Below are 18,086 nucleotides of genomic sequence, written 5' to 3'. Positions count from 1 at the left end.
GAAACCTTTCATTTAAATGTAATTTATGTGTTGCAGAGGCTTTAAAGGCAAACTAGCTCCGAGGGTGGCTTTTCCTCTCCAGCAGTTTTTTTTCTCCCCCAAGCAGCTGCTGGAGGAAGCGGAGTAAATGACCGCCTGATTGGATCTCCTCCTCTAGCCTCCTGTGTTGCAATGACTCATAATCCGCAGCGTGCCGCTGTGCCTGTCTGTGTTTGACTACATGTGGAACAAGGAGGGTGTGAGAGCATGAGCGTTAATGCAGTGCTTTCCCACCCTTCTACCCCTTGCTCTCTCCCCTCCCTCCCTCCCTCCCTCCCCTTCCTCTCTGCTTTGCACTGTAGATGACTCAGACCCAGGCCAGTCGAGTGAGACCTGGGGAGAGAGATTAGTGCCCCCCTGCAGGATATACGCAGGTAAATGCTGCAGCCCAAACCTCAGCCCCCCGCCCCTCCCTGCTGTCCTCTTCCAGTCACGTCAGAAGCTCTGCTGCTCGGCTGTAAACACGCGCGCACACATGCACGTGTGTGTTTTCGCCTTGCATCTGCCCCAATTACAGCTCAGCATGTCTATGTCTAGCAACAGTCGTCCGATTGGAGATGGGGGGGCCCTAAGGAGCACCGTCGACGCTTGACTGGCTTAAGGGAATGCCTGTTTTTTTGTTTTGTTTTCGTTTTATATTCTTTTTTTTTTAAACCTCATGCTTGTCATCTGTTTCTCAGTGTGTCTAACAGATACAAGGAGGAGGAAAACGTGTCACTTTTGCACTAAAGTTTCTGTCGAGTTAGAAAGCTCACTGTTAGGACATGTTTTAAATATATTTCTTGACTCTGTTGCAGATAAGGATGGACCAGATAAGAAGAAGGTGAAGAAGGAACCTGGGAGCAGAAAGTCCCAGTCCTCCAACCTTTTATTCGGGTATCCGCTGTCTGAGCGCAAACAGATGGCTCTTCTCATGCAGATGACCGCCAACAGTCCAGGTCTGTAGATCTTTTCACCTTTACTTCATCCTGACCAGTGTTTACTGTGACATGATTCATTCTTGTGAACATCTTTTAAGAATGAATCATTTATTCAACAAACATTTCCTGAAACATGTTTGCAAGTTCCCAGAAAAAGTGCATGACGATCCTCTTGATGTCTTAGTCACAGGGTCCCGGGAAAAGTCTGGCATTAGATTTTAGTTATTTTCCAAGGCTGGATGAGTAGGAATAAAAAAATATTCCCAGATATTATTTGGAAATACTCCATCCATTTGTCTTTCCATTTCTGTGCTTACCCAGTTTTTCTGTTGGTCAGTTTTTCTGCATTCATCATCATTCCATTCATCAACTGTCGCACACACAGTCTACTATCTCTTGTTGTGGCTGTGGTTAGCTCACATGACCAACATACGGATGCCTTTGTCCTCAACGTGGCTGACCCGGGTTCAAATCTCACCTGTGTTCCTTTACCGCATGTCTCTCCCCCTCTCTTGTACCCCTTTTCCTCTCAGTCCACTTTACAAAAATTGGGCCGCTAAACCTAAAAATTAATTAAAGAATTGCAACTTTGAAAGTGTCCCTACTGTTCACACACCTTTCTCCAGACTAGCTTATGCAACATATTTTTGGTTCTCTGATTTATGATTTATTTTAAAATGGATTTTGCCTTTGTCTTTATCAATAACTCCACCACTCCACAGTCTGCTGGTCCAAAGTGGTCCGCTGCTGATTCCATGGGGAGACAGTTTCATTTTACGAGTTAAATCTGGAAGGTAGAATTTAGCCCTTCTAGGAGGTGTTGTAATCCTGCAGAAGAACGGATGAAGAAAAAGGGGGAGAAATATGGCCAACAAACCCGACTCCATTACACCAGTTTTTGGAGGAATGGGCCAAATCGTCTGCGAACTATTGCAAGGATGAAGGAGATAAATAATGTTCCACTTCAACTTTAGTTTTATTGTCCCCCCTGGGGGTAATTTGGTGTGCTGAAGGGTAAAAACATAAAAGTACAGGAATACAATTACACAGTTTCACAAACACTACATAAACAAGAAACATCAAACCATGAAGGCGGGGCCGTTGTTGCACGCCTTAACTGTTCACTTTTTAAAGGTCAAATGATAGCTCAGGTTAAGAATGAATTTTCCTCCTGCTGGATTTAGGAAAGGGCCCTTGTTTAAAGGACAATTCTGAGTAATTAAGAAATGCATATAAACGTCTGAGTTATTTCAAAGTCAGAAGTTTAGTCAAAAATGTATTTTCAAATAAGTGTATGGTTATTCTGGTATTACCCAAAATGGACCAAGAACAGGTTAGCCGCATTCATCGCCATCTTTGTGTACATCACATGTGAACGTTCGGTTTCAGTAGCTGAGCTCATTCTTTGTTGTTTAGCTTTTAAAGGAAGCTGCCCCCATTTACAGTTTCCAACTGTTTGGGAACATCATTGTTGTTTCTGTTTCCAAGAGTAGCTTTAAAATTAACAGGCTAAATCAAGGATAAGTTTCTAAAGTTGTTTTTATTATTTTATTTTTGTTAACAGGACTTTGTCATTAATTGTATATGAAGGCCTATGATTTATCACCACTTTTAAAATCAGCTAAAGCCTTCATTCTTTGTCCAGACTCCACGCCAAGCCACCCCTCGCAGACGACGCCCATACAGAAGAAGGTCCCCAGCAGCGCCTCGTCTCGACAGAAGGACAAAGTCAACAAGAGGAACGAGCGCGGGGAGACCCCCCTTCATATGGCAGCCATCCGCGGAGACGCCAAGCAAGTTAAAGAGCTCATTAGCCTGGGAGCCGATGTCAATGTCAAAGACTTTGCAGGTACGCTGCCGCAGGAGGTAGTCATTTAACACCATCATTACGTCTGAACGACTGCTAATGACGAGAGGCTGTGCTGCAGTCGCCGATAAAAATGTGTTGCCTCTCAGAGAGATAACAGTCAGTTCGTACAGCGGCGACTTCTGTGTCGTTTTGCATTAGTGGAGAGAAAATGGCGGGGATAAACTCCAAATAAATGGCAGCTGTTCTAAGTGGTCCGATGTTCCCCCACAGGTTGGACTCCTCTTCACGAAGCCTGTAATCTGGGTTACTATGACGTAGCAAAGGTTTTGATAGCAGCAGGGGCAGAGGTGAACACACAGGGTCTGGATGACGACACGCCGCTTCATGACGCTTCCAGCAGTGGCCATAAAGACGTAAGACCTATTAAGAAGTTTGCTAACTGTCTCTTTTCAATTAATGAGTCTCCGCATTATGCTTTGATTTCTTACAACATCCTCTTGTATTTCTTTCAACCCTCAGATTGTGAAACTCCTACTCCGTCACGGCGGTAACGCCTTCCAAGCCAACAAACGCGGGGAGCGGCCGGTGGACGTGGCTGACTCCCAGGAGCTGGAGCAGCTGCTGAAAGGAGAGGTTCCTCTGTCAGAACAAGACGAGAGCTCCTCAGGTGGGAAGCACCATGCCACACAAAAAAAACAGCAGATAGATGAATTGAACTGCAAAAAATGTATCAATCAATTAAAGTTTTCCCTTGATTTACACAGGTATGTTGGACACTTTGCCAACAGAATATGATTTGCATTTAAAAAAGCAAATAAACAGCTCCATTATCCTATTTAAAATGCTTTATCTCAATGTTGTTTAAGGCAAAAATACAAGTTTTATTCGAAGATTATCTAATATACAGGCTTAAATTATGTAACTTACTTTTGAGAAATGTTTACTGATTTGGATGCTTGGGCTGTTTGGATTTTCTCGAGATTAGAGTGCCATCTTGGTTATTTGGTGTATCATATAGAGTTTTTTTGTTTTTTGTTTTCAACAATTCAGTTTGAAAAGTGAAACATCTCTAAATTCCCTTGCAAAAAGTAATATATTACAAACTTTTTTTCTGTAAAGTATGATTATTTCTGGTAAATTGAAAACAACATGTAGTTTCACTGAAAATAATTTGAATCTAGAGAAGTGTCTTAACTGTTGTCCATTAGGACATGATCCATAGATAGAGATGGACACAAAAGGCATTTCTTAACCAGAGAGAAAATCAGAAGCATCCTGCTGGGGCTGTAATGTCCCTATAGATCTAAAATCTTTCAGGTTAAAGTCAGCCATGTGTTTTATTTGAAAAGCAAGGTACTAGAGTCTTTAGCAAACGGCGGAGAGGCACAGAATCAAAGATCCCTGAGGTTCAGTGTTGTTGTTTTTTTTAATTGGTTAGCCATGTCGACTGTTTGTGTTGGTCCACTGTCATTACTCAGAATCCAGCTGCAGCTCCTGTGAATCTTCACATCACGATCTTCTTTCATCCTCAAGGCTGTCATAAGCTGCCTTTTAGTGCTAAACTTTTTCCTTGAACTAAACTCTCCATTAGAACATTGGGCTAGCTTCTTTACGAGGACTATTTGTGGCTCTCTAACCTGTAGAGGGCATCCATGACAAGAGGACCGTTGAGTCAGCGCTCCTTCCTCGATTGTCCAGTCCGTAGCCGAGTTTAATATCCAGTTACTAATTTTTTTCTAAATTAGTCAGACTTGTATGTTTCTGTAGGTCTTTATATTACCTACTTGTATTTATCACCTGTCTCTCCCTGCAGAATCTGAAGACCCTCCATCTGTCAATCCGTCCAGCATAGACGAAAACATGGAGGACTCGGACACCGAAAAGGAATCTGATGGCAAACCGGTCTCAAAGGCGATGTCCTCCGTGCTAGGCATGGACGAGTATGAATTCAAAGATGAGGAAGAAGAGGAGGACCTGAGCAAAGCCCTGAATGACAGGCACATCCCCAGGAGGGAGCTGAGGCAGCGGGAGAAGGAGGACAAAGAAAGAAATCATGTAGCGGGAAAGCAAAGCAGCAAGAGCGACTCTTCTACCAAGTCCAAAAAAACCAAGAGCTCTCGTGTGCAGTGCAGCTCCGACACTTCCAGCGACGAAATGGAGAGCCTGTTAGAGAAAAGAAACTCCCCCACCTGCTCCCAGAGCTCAGAGAACCACAAAATGGACACAAGGTTGAAAAAGGACAATGTCGAGCTAAAGGACAAGGGTAAAGTGAAGAAGAAGAGCAAGAGCCAGAACAAAAACAAGGAAAACGAGGAAGACGGGAAGGAGAACAGCAAAACTTTAGTCCTCTCACTTGCTACTGTGTCCGAGAGCAACGAAAAGGGGCGGGAGGAGGACTCCTTTAAGATGTCTTTCAGTCCTAAAGACGACTCCTCTGTCCACCTCTTCCATCTGTCCTCCATTAAATCCCCTAAGCTGAATCACAGCCTGGCAGACAAGCAGTGTCCACTCAAACAGGAAAACCCCAAGGTGTCCATCAGCGACAGCTCTTACAACCACTACCCTGATGCAGATTACTGCACCGAAAGCTCCAGCACCAAGGGCTGCAAGCACAGGGAAAAGAGCAAGCATCAACAGAAGGACGCCAGCATGGACGGAGACGATGGCCACTCGAGCCCCTGCAAGGACGGCGTGATAGGAAACAGTATTGACAGCGGCGAAGGGGTCTTATGGAAGACTGATTTGGATGGAAAAGTGGTGAAGAAGCATAAACTCAAACACAAGGAGAAAGATAAACACAGGAGAGAGTATAAAGCCGAGCGCAGTCGGCACAGGCAGAAGGAGCCCAGGAAAGACGGCCACAGGAATCTGGAGTTCGACCGCGAGTTCTGGAAGGAAAACTTTTTTAAAAGCGACGAGGCAGACGAACCTCTGATGGCGAAAAAGGAAGGTGAGGACCTTGGCTCAGTCCAGAAGGGGCCTGATTCTTCTCCTGTCAAAGATGAGAGAAACTCAAAGGAGAAGCACTCTGCTGTGAAGGAAAAGAAGCCGAGAGAGGAACGGGAAAAAGACAAGACGGTGAAGAAGGAGCGAAGAGAGGCTGTGGGGAAAGAGGAGAAGGCAAAGGACTCCAAGCCTAGCGAGCACGACGAGAAGGTAGACTGTCATGGACTGGGCCAGAGTTCAGAGGAGTCGCCGCAGAGCAGCGGCATGAAAGAGGAGACAGAGGAGAAACCCATCACAGCTGATCAGGAACAGCTGGATCCGTCCGAAAAGGCCTCACGTGACAAACTGGATAGGAGGCTTCCAGGAAAAGAAAAGGATCCAGATAAAACGGAGAAAAGACATCTGGAAAAGGAGAAAAAGATCAAACTGGAGCACACCGACAGGGCTGAGCCACAGAATTCAGTCGACCGCTGGAAAGAAAAAGACAGAACAGGAACCGTCTCTAACCTCACACCTGGAGACAAAAGCCACAGAGAGAGTGAGAAACTGAAATCTATATCTGCGGCAAAGAAGCACGAAGATGGCAGGAAAACTAAAGAGAAGCTCGAGAAACGCTCTGAGAAAGAGCGGCAGGACAGGGAGTACAACACGGCAGATCACAAAGAAAAAGATCGAGCAAACAGTGAAAGGAGGGGGAAACTTCCTGAGAAATCCACAGATCACAGCAAGTCTGAACGCTTGAAAGAAAAGGACTGTGACAGGAAAAAGAAAGATAAGATAAAAGATGGCAGCATTTCATCAGGCTCCAACCTAAAGTTACCGGTAGAAGATAAGAGGAGCTGTCTGTCTGAGAGCGGCAAGGTCTTCTCTACAAAATCCAAGGAAGAAGCCGCAAAGACGCCGGAGAAGGATCGAGAGCGGCGGGAGCGGGACTACGACAGACACAAAGATAAAGACAGGCACAAAGACCGCTCCCAGCAGGTCCGCATCAACAAAACGAAGCCCAGCGAGGGAGACGCCGACAAGAGCAAACCAAAAACCCCCACAGCCATCCGGGACGCTAAGCCGAAGGAGAAACGCCTGGTGAACGACGACCTGATGCAGACAAGCTTTGAGCGAATGCTCAGCATGAAAGACCAGGAGATTGAGCTGTGGCATCGGAAACATCTGGAAAAAATCAAGCAGAAAGAACGGGAGAGGCTGAAACAACGGCCTCTGTGCGAGGCGGGAAAGTCCAAACCCAAAGACAAAACCAAACCAGAACTCTGTGTGAACAAAGAGCTGACGCGCTCTAAAAGCTCGGAATCATCCGACGCCCACGGCAGAGAGAAACACCTGAAAGACGGAAACGTCAACAGGACGCTGTCTCTGGATGGGAAGAGCGTACCCGCCATCAGCGCGAAGGTCATCTCTGTGGTAGAAAACTGCCTGAGCAGATCGCCTCGGCCAGAGAGTGACCGCGCTGGCCTCATGTCCCGCTCTGTGTCTTTAGTCTCTGTAGCGAGCTCCGAGGAGTCCTATCAGGCCACAACGTTAACTTCCAGACATGCGGAGTACGACTCGGACTTGAACCTGGAGACCTTCGACTCCCAGCAAGCGTTTCTCCAGTCTTCCCTTGTCATCCAAGCCGCCAGGTCCCCGTCCGCCCTCGACAGAGACTGTAACAGTCTTCCAGACATTCCCCAGAGTAACCAGACGCTGTTGCCGGGGAAGCATGAGCCCCAGTACCTCCAGAGTGTTCTGGAGGAGGATCCCAGCTCATGCGCTGAGACTGATAGCATGGAGCATCCGTCCAAGTGTGGCCTTACCAGCACCACGGCAGAGGAACCCAAAACTATGGAGAGCTCAGAACCCGAGGAGAACCTCTTCATTCAACAAAACCTAAACCCATCAGCTGATCCAGTGACAGAAAACGAGGGCTGCAGTGCAACAGGACTCCCTATTGGAGATTCTCTGAATAAAAACCAGATGCTTCCACAACTTGATGCCTCTCTGACAGAGCAGAAATCTCCTCCCTCCCCAGATCCTGCTCTAGTGAAAGACGTCTCCGGTCCAGTGGAAACCTTGCAGGAGGAATGTGGGAGCAAAGAATCGGATCAGCCATTGGGATTTGGCGAACAGTCTGCCCTTATGGACACAGAGTCCCCCCCTCAATCAGAGACACTACCAACTTCCAGCACAGAGAATCGGTTGGACGGCCTGCAGGTGTCGGACCATCATGATGTACCTATGGAGAACCCTGCACATGAGAACACGGACACGGGTTCAGAAAACCCAATACCTGAGGGGGCGAATAGTCCACCTACAACCGCTAGTTTGCACATTCCTACGTCTGCTTCAAGAGATTTCCCAGCAGCTGAAGAAGACAAACCAGTAGATGATCCAGACAACTCCCAGCCTTCAACTGAGGACCTAGAACCATGTCCTGATGGTCCCATGGAGGATGCTTTGTCCTCTGCAACCCCCGAACACAAGTCAGAGGAGACGACTGACGCTCTGGAGAGCTCAGAGAGCTGCACTGCTGCTGCAGCAGAGAGCTCTTCCCTTGAAGGCAGCAAAGAGGAAACATCTGGCGCTAAAGCTGAGATCCCCTCAGAGCCGATGGCGGTCACACCAGCAGACGACAAAACAGAGTCATCAGCTGCAGAAGAGACACAGACTGACAGTAGCAATACCTCCGGGAGCTCCTCACCGCAGTCTGGAGCCAGAGACTCAGATTCCTCAGGAGCTAAGCTCAAAGTTCGCCCCGCGTACGAGGATGTGGACGTCCACGTCCCTCATCCCCGCAAGAGGAAGATGCCCAAGCCGTCCAACTCCCCGCTGTGCTCCTCTGCCCAGCAGGAGAAGGAGAAGTGCCAACAGTCCCTCGCAGCCATTGTGGATTCTGTGAAGCTGGAGGAGATAGAGCCCTACCAGACAGAGCGGGCCAACCCGTACTACGAGTTCCTGCACATCCGCAAGAAGATCGAAGAGAAGCGCAAAGTGCTGTGCAACGTCACGCCCCAGCCACCGCAGTATTACGATGAGTATGTCACCTTTAATGGATCCTACCTCCTGGATGGGAACCCACTCAGCAAACTCTGCATACCAACAGTGAGTCCAGATTATATTCTCAGATTTTATCACATCAGACTATTCTAATCCTCTTAATACATGACAACCTTTTACCTCATTGGTGCCTAAATTGAATTATGGCTAAATTCATATGAAAGCGCACATGTGCAATGAGAAAAGATGTCCGTCTGTAGATGTTCAATGATGTAATTTTCTTTATAGGTATTTGTCCAAATTGTTGATTCAGTGGCTAAATACCAATGCCATCATCACATGTGGATTATTTCCCCCACGGTTATACTCCCGCAGCAGTATGTCGCAGTTAGCTTTTCGCAGGTAAAACACAGACATTTTTGATTTATGCCCAATATTGAAGCGTGGTCTGCGCTGTTATTCCACGCCACAACGCAAAAGGGACAATCACGAGCTAGCTGTGGGTCTAGATACGGCCGAGGCGGTGAAGAAGTAGGAGCAAGTTTGTGTGACAACAGAGAGACATGAGGGCGAAAAAGAGCAGGGATTCAGGTGGTAAAAGGGTCCCAGCGTTCTCGCGCACCTCGCTCTTCTAGCTGGTCAATTTTCACAAGCTGTTTTCTACAATGGCGGGCATACAAACAAGACAAGCCGGTAAGGTACCAAACAAGAAATACACATAGTGTAGAGCAGATGTAGATTTGACCACTCAGAGGCCTCCTTCCTTGGGTACTGTCTGCGGACACCTACAATTTGGGAGAGGTGCAGCACAGTGTCTGCAGACGGGGCGGCGACATTTTTTGGTTCGTTTTTTTTTTAAGGAACACACCTGTTTGTGACTCCAATACTAGGGGTATGAATACTTTAGCAAGGCACAGCATTAATTTTGAAACTGAATCTGTCACGGGTAAAGCTACAAAGATCTTTGCTGTAGAATAATACTGATGTCTTCCACAGATAACTCCGCCTCCATCTCTTCCTGAGCCGCTGAAGGAGATGTTCAAGCAGCAGGAGGTTGTCCGAATGAAGCTACGGCTGCAGCACAGTATTGAAAGAGTATGTGGATCCAAATCTGATTTTATTTCAGTTCTGCTTCTTTATTCGCTGCAGTTTTGCTTTCCTCCCTCATACCGACCTGACCTTTTATTTGCTCTGTTTGTTTTTCTCAGGAAAAGCTGATAGTTTCAAATGAGCAGGAGGTCCTCCGAGTCCATTACCGGGCTGCAAGAACACTAGCCAATCAGACGTTGCCTTTTAGCGCCTGTACTGTCCTATTGGACGCAGAAGTGTACAACATGCCTCAGGACATCCAGGTTGGCAGCATGAGCTGTGTATGAGAAAAAAGTTTTTTTTGTTTTTTTTATTTAATTTGTTTTTGTTTGGGGTTTTTCTGCAGAATGATGATGGCAAAACATCAGTGAGGGACAGATTCAACGCCCGGCAGTTCATGTCCTGGTTACAGGATGTTGACGACAAATTTGATAAACTGAAGGTAAGAGAACATTTTTAGTTGTGTTTTTTTAGTAGTAAAGTTGATTGCTGCTCACTCGGCTTCCTTTTGAGAAACCGACCATCATCTTTAAAGCAGTGGGCTGCTTTTCTAAAAAACCCTCCAATGAGGTTCAGATCCGTTGCTAAATGACCTCTTGGGTCTTCTGTCTTTATCGATGCCCGAACAACTGAAGTGAAAGGCAGATATAGGCATGCAGGTACACTGAAAAATAAATGGAAACGATGATTAAGATCAGACTGCGTAAAGCAAGGGTTAATTTACAATAAAAGAAAAACTCCAAACTGTGGCTCCGGAGCCGAAAGTCTCTCTTTGGACCCTCTACCATGGCTCTCATTAGTGAGTAAAAATGATAAAGAACTAAATGTTTTTGAATATAGTTTATTTACAAATGCAATTAAAAAAAGGGTTAGCAGTTTTTTAACAGAACATTTGAATTTAATTTTTAACTACAGAATGACATTAAAGGATCAGGAATATGTTTTTAGATCATATCTTTTGTCATTAGCTTGGAAACGGTGTTTATTTTTTTTATATAAAATACAGGTGCTGGTCATAAAATTAGAATATCATGAAAAAGTAGATTGATTTCAGTAATTCCATTTAAAAAGTGAAACTTGTATATTATATTCATACATTACATACAAACTCATATATTTCAGATGTTTATTTTGTTTAATTTTGATGATTACAAATGACAACAAATGAAAATCTCAAATTCATCATATCAGAAAATTAGAATATTACTGAAGACCAATAAAAACAAAGGATTTATAGAAATGTTGGCCAACTGAAAAGTATGAACATGAAAAGTATGAGCATGTACAGCACTCAGTATTTAGTTGGGCCTCCTTTGGCCTGTATTACTGCAGCAATGCGGCGTGGCATGGAGTCGATCAGTCTGTGGCACTGCTCAGGTGTTATGATAGCCCAGGTTGCTCTAATAGTGGCTTTTAGCTCTTCTGAATTGTTGGGTCTGGTGTATTGCATCTTCTTCTTCACAATACCCCATAGATTTTCTATGGGGTTAAGGTCAGGAGAGTTTGCTGGCCAATTAAGAACAGGGATACCATGGTCCTTCAACCAGGTACTGGTAGCTTTGGCACTGTGTGCAGGTGCCAAGTCCTGTTGGAAAATGAAATCTGCATCTCCAAAAAGTTGGTCAGCTGCAGGAAGCATGAAGTGCTCTAAAACTTCCTGGTATGTGGCTGCGTTGACCCTGGACCTCAGAAAACACAATGGACCAACACCAGCAGATGACATGGCACCCCAAACCATCACTGACTGTGGAAACTTTACACTGGACTTCAAGCAACGTGGATGAAGTGCCTCTCTTCTTTTCCTCCAGACTCTGGGACCTTGATTTCCAAAGGAAATGCAAAATTTACTTTCATCAGAGAACATGACTTTGGACCACTCACCAGCAGTCCAGTCCTGTTTCTCTTTAGCCCAGGCAAGACGCTTCTGACGCTGTCTGTGGTTCAAGAGTGGCTTGACACAAGGAATGCGACAGCAGAAACCCATGTCTTTCATACGTCTGTGTGTGGTGGTTCTTGAAGCACTCACTCCAGCTGCAGTCCACTCTTTGTGAATCTCCCCCACATTTTTGAAGGGGTTTTGTTTCACAATCCTCTCCAGGGTGCGGTTATCTCTCTTGCTTGTACACTTTTTTCGACCACATCTTTTCCTTCCCTTCGCCTCTCTATTAATGTGCTTGGACACTGAGCTCTGTGAACAGCCAGCCTCTTTAGCGATGACCTTTTGTGTCTTGCCCTCCTTGTGCAAGGTGTCGATGGTCGTCTTTTGGACAACTGTCAAGTCAGCAGTCTTCCCCATGATTGTGTAGCCTATAGAACTAGACTGAAAGACCATTTAAAGGCTTTTGCAGGTGGTTTGAGTTAATTAGCTGATTAGAGTGTGGCACCAGGGGCCATCAATTTTGAACCTTTTCACAATATTCTAATTTTCTGATATGATGAATTTGAGATTTTCATTTGTTGTCATTTGTAATCATCAAAATTAAACAAAATAAACATCTGAAATATATGAGTTTGTATGTAATGTATGAATATAATATACAAGTTTCACTTTTTAAATGGAATTACTGAAATCAATCTACTTTTTCATGATATTCTAATTTTATGACCAGCACCTGTAATATCCTATAGAACAAAATCTACAATCAATGTTTCCTCTTTCACGTTGCCCTTATTTTACAAACTAAAAATGCAAATAAACTGTTGTTTAAATTGGCAACAGATATTCTATTGCAAATAAAACAATAAATTTTGTTTTTTTTAAAGGCCATGTAGTATTTGTGGCTCTTAACGTTTTTTATTTAGCTCGGGGTAAAAAGGGCTCTTTGGGTTAGACCTCGGATGTAGAGCAGATTCATATTCGAAGAAATATATTTGTGTATTTTTTCATAAACAGATTCCCAAGAACTGGGAAAAAAAACTGTCCAAAAATATAAGGTTGAGTTTCTTGGGAGCAGATCTGGGGAAGTTTTAGCTGTAGCTTGGAGGAAGGATCTACGATGACACTCATTTGTGCACCTAAGGTGCAGCAGTCAGTCACAGAAGAAGCTCTTTTAAAAAAATATATATATTTTCTACTGTGTTTTGAATAATTTGTTGTAAAATTACATTTATGATACTATTTTAGCATAACTGCAATCTCAATTATGATGCCTAAAGCAGCAATTTTTAGCAATGATTTAGTCTCACTGGAAGTAAAGGTGGTTGGTGTTTAACAAGGAGCAGATGTCTCGTCATTTTCACTTTGGTTCCTTGAATCCATAAAAAGCTTTTCAGCTCTAGTGTTCCTTTAATAGGGCCGTATAGTTAATTAAGCTGGCTTTGGACATTGTGTCCAGCTCCTGTTTCCTGATGCTAAATAGATCATAGATCAGTAGATCTGATTGTGGTTTAGATTATCACATTCCTTTTCTCCACAGACTTGTCTCCTGATGAGGCAGCAGCACGAGGCGGCGGCTCTGAACGCCGTGCAGCGTCTCGAGTGGCAGCTCAAGCTGCAGGAGCTGGACCCGGCCACTTACAAGTCCACCAGCATCTTTGAGATCCCCGAGTTCTACATCCCACTAGTAGAGGTCAACGACGACTTCGACCTGACCCCGATATGAGCCATGGAACGGCCCGGGTCTGTGGCTGATGTCTTCGTAGGGACAGAGAAGGAAATGTGAAGCACTTAGAATGTGGCGATCACACAGAGGAGCACTTAGAGCATAGGTGGCTTTTACTCCAGAGCTCTTTCTAAAGAGTCAAATGAGGACAAAAAAAAAAAAGAAAAAACAGGGTCCCGGCTGCAGAAGAAGAAACTGGGCCAGGTGGAGCAGAGCAGTCACACCTGAAAGATTTCAAATGTTTTCAAAGTGTTCATACGTTGTGTACAGACTGTGCTCTTAATTTTTTAACTTATTTTATACATAAAAAATGTGCATTTGTACATAGTCATGTAATTATTGTTTTAAACCTGTAAAAACAAAAAGTAATAGATATTTTGATTGTAAACTGTTCTGTCTGATGTTTTAATGGACCAAAGTCGTCTTTTTTTATATCGAGTCTCCTCTTGTCCGTGATGTTCTCATTGTTGTCGTTGGCTTCTGTTCCTTTTCCTTTCTTTCCAGTCGTTTCTTCCTTCATCTCTTCCACATCTGGAGCTTTACACCACAGCTGGTGTTCTTCGACTTTGGCAGTTTTGATGCTGTGCATGCGTTGCGATGTTCTTTCTCTTACAAAGCTGTACCGTGGACTCTTAAATTTGTGAGGTTTACAGAAGTGTTCCAGCTTTTTGGAGATTTTCTTTCCTCCCAAACGTTGTCTCTTTTAGCGGCCTCACTCCTCATGTGTTGTCCATAGTGTGTGTTGCGCACATTAAAGTCTGTTGTGGCTTCCAAGAAAACAAAACAAAAAAAAAGAAAAAAACTTTTACAGTTTCGACGTGAGATCACAACAAATCCTATTTTTTCAACATAATGCCTTTTGAACGATAGTTCTAAAAAAATGTCTATTTTAATATTTACTTGTTACATGACTTGTACATATTTGTAATATATAATTGAATAAATTTTATTCGTTGTGAAATGACATGTTGTCTTTGGCCTTATTTTTGGTTGTTTTCTGAAAATCAGCCGTCAGTGACTGTGTGTAGTATCCTGCTCAGCCAGGAGGGGTCAGTGTAGGCAACAATGTGTATAAGTCAGGTGGATAACTTGTGGTGTGGTTAATCCTTATAAAGATGCTATAAAAGTAGATTCAAAATCATGCATTGTATACACAAGCCTGTAAGAATAATATTTACGTTCATGAATCATCTAAATCATTCTTAAATAGTTTAAAAATAAAATGTTTTTCAATTTTTAACAGTAACCTACTTTTAACCAAAATATGGAAATTTATTAAATTTAAAGATCATGTGTAACAGATCTGCTTTAATGAGCTGAAACTAAGGAATGAGAAGTGGGATGAGGGGCATCAACACACACCTATACAACTGGTTTATTGTTAAATGTAAGTAGTTTTTAGCAGGAATCCTTACATTTATTTTTGCTAGAATGAGCAAAATTCATTGTCTCAAAATTCCTAGATTATGACTGCTGTAAATAGCATGAAAGATGGGTCCTGTGGCTCAAAAATAAATGTTTTGCTGTATAATGTAAAAAAAAAAAAATCAGACGATTCTGGATTTTGCTTGTGAATAACATTTAATTGTTTTAACAATAATATTTACTTTTCAAACAATTTTACTGCCCTCATAAAACATAACAACATAATCCTTTTACAGTTGTTTTTTGTATCTGGTTCTGTCTCCTTTATTTTATTTAACCTTTATTTTACCAGGAAGTCCCTTGAGATTAAATCTCTTTTTCGAGGGAGACCTCCTGTAACCCCAGATGGCTGCTCACACTGAGCCTTGTTCTGCTGGAGGTTTCTTCCTGTTAAAAGGGAGTTTTTCCTCTCCACTGTCGCTACAAGTACGCTTAGTGTGAGGGATTCCCTTCGAGTCTGAGTCAATGCAATCAACTGGTTTTCCGTAGATAGAAAACTTGGAATCAATCTGACTCTATGATCCGGTTGAACTGTAAAGTGCCTCAAGTGTTGTGAACTGGGACTATAGAAATAAACTGAATTGAAACAGCTAAATATTATTCAAAAAATATTCAAAATGCCTAGATGTATAACCAAATATTTAATTTGGATAGTAAATGTAGAATTTCATTTCAAAAATGAGCTTCAGCAAATTCGTTTTTGACTAAATATAAATGTAGGCTATAAAGATCTACCTAAATAGCCTACCGGTACTTCCTTCAGCTAAATAGTTATGTAGCTATTTAAAGCTTTAATCATTCATTTATTTGCCAAATATATAATTTAGGCATTTTTTTAACAAATTTAAATATATATATGATTTAGAAAATAATTAATAAAAAAATTGTCCTTTTTGGCACAATATTGAATTAATTAGACCCACAGATTTGATATTAAACTGAAGAAGTGATGAAGTTGCATTCTGAAGGTGGAGATTTTGAAAAGCAATATTTAGCTGAAAGCCACAGAAGAGGATCAGGGCCACTGAAAAAAATAAAATAAAAGTTACCTGCTTTTTTAATATTATTTCAATTTAAAATAGGAATTCTGAATTTAATCTCAGAATTCTGACTTTTTTTCTCAAAATTCTGATTTTTTTCACAGAAGTCTCAAAATTCAGACTTCTTTTTCTCTGAATTCTGACTTTTTTTTCTCAAAATCCTGACTTTAATTTTCAAATTCTGGCTTTTTTTCCCCTCAGAATTCTGAGTTTAATCTCAGAATTCTGACTTTTTTCACAGAATTTTGACTTTTTTCATAGAAGTCTTAGAATTCTGAATTAAATTTTAGAATTCTGACTTTTTTTTCTCAGAATTCTTACTTTAATCTCAGAATTTTGGATCTTAATGTAGATGGGCAGCATTAAGGAAGAGACTGTGGGAGCACTCAGCTTCACTGACAAAGATGTGAGTTGTTTGGCAGGGCCAGTAACACATTGGTGGAAAATGACAGAATTAGGTGATTTTTTATGTGCCGAGGGATCCCTGGTGATGCTATTTCATTAATGGAAGAGCAGAAGGTGATTAAAAAAAGAGAGCTACTTTAGTATCTAAAACAGACATGGCTACGGCTTGATGCTAACATGTTTGTTAGCTGTCAGAATTCATTGAGAATTCTGAGATTAAAGGCAGAATTTTGAGGTTAAAGCCGAATTCTGAGATTAAAGGCAGAATTCTGACTTTTTTCTAATATTATACTGAAATAAAATTTAAAAATCAGATAACTTTTTTAAATTTTTCAGAGGCCCTAATCCTCTTCCGTAGAAAGCTAATTTTTCTATATCAAAATGTTTTATTTATCTCCAAAAATAAGTTTAATATAATCAAGTTAAATGTAAAACCCGAAAATGTATTATTATAAAAAAAAAAATAAAAAAGATAATTTATTTCCCTGTGGCATTTCCCTGTGCTATAGGCTGATGTGCTGCATGCTGGAGCTTTAGGCTGATGTGCTGCATGATGGAGCTGCAGGCTGATGTGCTGCATGATGGAGCTGCAGGCTGATGTGCTGCATGATGGAGCTGCAGGCTGATGTGCTGCATGATGGAGCTGCAGGCTGATGTGCTGCATGATTGAGCTGCAGGCTGATGTGCTGCATGATGGAGCTGCAGGCTGATGTGCTGCATGATTGAGCTGCTGCATGATGGAGCTGCAGGCTGATGTGCTGCATGATGGAGCTGCAGGCTGATGTGCTGCATGATGGAGCTGCAGGCTGATGTGCTGCATGATGGAGCTGCAGGCTGATGTGCTGCATGATGGAGCTGCAGGCTGATGTGCTGCATGATTGAGCTGCAGGCTGATGTGCTGCATGATGGAGCTGCAGGCTGATGTGCTGCATGATTGAGCTGCTGCATGTTGAGCTGCAGGCTGATGTGCTGCATGATGGAGCTGCAGGCTGATGTGCTGCATGATGGAGCTGCAGGCTGATGTGCTGCATGATGGAGCTGCAGGCTGATGTGCTGCATGATGGAGCTGCAGGCTGATGTGCTGCATGATTGAGCTGCAGGCTGATGTGCTGCATGATGGAGCTGCAGGCTGATGTGCTGCATGATTGAGCTGCAGGCTGATGTTCTGCATGATGGAGCTGCAGGCTGACATGCTGCATGTTGAGCTGCAGGCTGACGTGCTGCATGATGGAGCTGCAGGCTGATGTGCTGCATGATGGAGCTGCAGGCTGATGTGCTGCATGATGGAGCTGCAGGCTGATGTGCTGCATGATGGAGCTGCAGGCTGATGTGCTGCATGATGGAGCTGCAGGCTGATGTGCTGCATGATGGAGCTGCAGGCTGACGTGCTGCATGTTGAGCTGCAGGCTGATGTGCTGCATGATGGAGCTGCAGGCTGATGTGCTGCATGATGGAGCTGCAGGCTGATGTGCTGCATGATTGAGCTGCAGGCTGATGTGCTGCATGATGGAGCTGCAGGCTGATGTGCTGCATGATGGAGCTGCAGGCTGACGTGCTGCATGATGGAGCTGCAGGCTGATGTGCTGCATGATGGAGCTGCAGGCTGATGTGCTGCATGATTGAGCTGCAGGCTGATGTGCTGCATGATGGAGCTGCAGGCTGATGTGCTGCATGATTGAGCTGCAGGCTGATGTGCTGCATGATGGAGCTGCAGGCTGATGTGCTGCATGATGGAGCTGCAGGCTGATGTGCTGCATGATGGAGCTGCAGGCTGATGTGCTGCATGATTGAGCTGCAGGCTGATGTGCTGCATGATGGAGCT

The 18,086-nt window shown here is 43.5% G+C and overlaps 1 protein-coding gene across 2 annotated transcripts in view; it reads left to right on the top strand.

Moving 5' to 3' along the window:
* ankrd12 (ankyrin repeat domain 12) overlaps nt 1–14,358 on the top strand; it is a 54,993-nt gene extending 40,635 nt beyond the window's left edge. The window contains exons 4-13 of one of the 2 annotated variants that reach the window (XM_038290841.1): nt 342–413; nt 837–977; nt 2,605–2,808; nt 3,040–3,182; nt 3,289–3,436; nt 4,583–8,808; nt 9,700–9,798; nt 9,912–10,055; nt 10,139–10,234; nt 13,209–14,358. In XM_038290841.1, coding sequence (XP_038146769.1) covers nt 342–413; nt 837–977; nt 2,605–2,808; nt 3,040–3,182; nt 3,289–3,436; nt 4,583–8,808; nt 9,700–9,798; nt 9,912–10,055; nt 10,139–10,234; nt 13,209–13,394 — 5,459 coding nt within the window. In that variant the 3' untranslated portion in view covers nt 13,395–14,358. The remainder of the gene's footprint in view (nt 1–341; nt 414–836; nt 978–2,604; nt 2,809–3,039; nt 3,183–3,288; nt 3,437–4,582; nt 8,809–9,699; nt 9,799–9,911; nt 10,056–10,138; nt 10,235–13,208) is intronic. The other variant, XM_038290842.1, reaches the window with a different exon arrangement.
* The last annotated feature ends 3,728 nt before the right edge of the window (nt 14,359–18,086 follow it).

This window comes from Cyprinodon tularosa, unplaced genomic scaffold (assembly GCF_016077235.1).
Source record: "Cyprinodon tularosa strain WSP-4 unplaced genomic scaffold, ASM1607723v1 ctg29, whole genome shotgun sequence".
NCBI classification, from domain to species: domain Eukaryota; kingdom Metazoa; phylum Chordata; class Actinopteri; order Cyprinodontiformes; family Cyprinodontidae; genus Cyprinodon; species Cyprinodon tularosa.
Note: the sequence above shows the minus strand (reverse complement) of the source record. Positions and strands in the feature narration are given on the sequence as shown.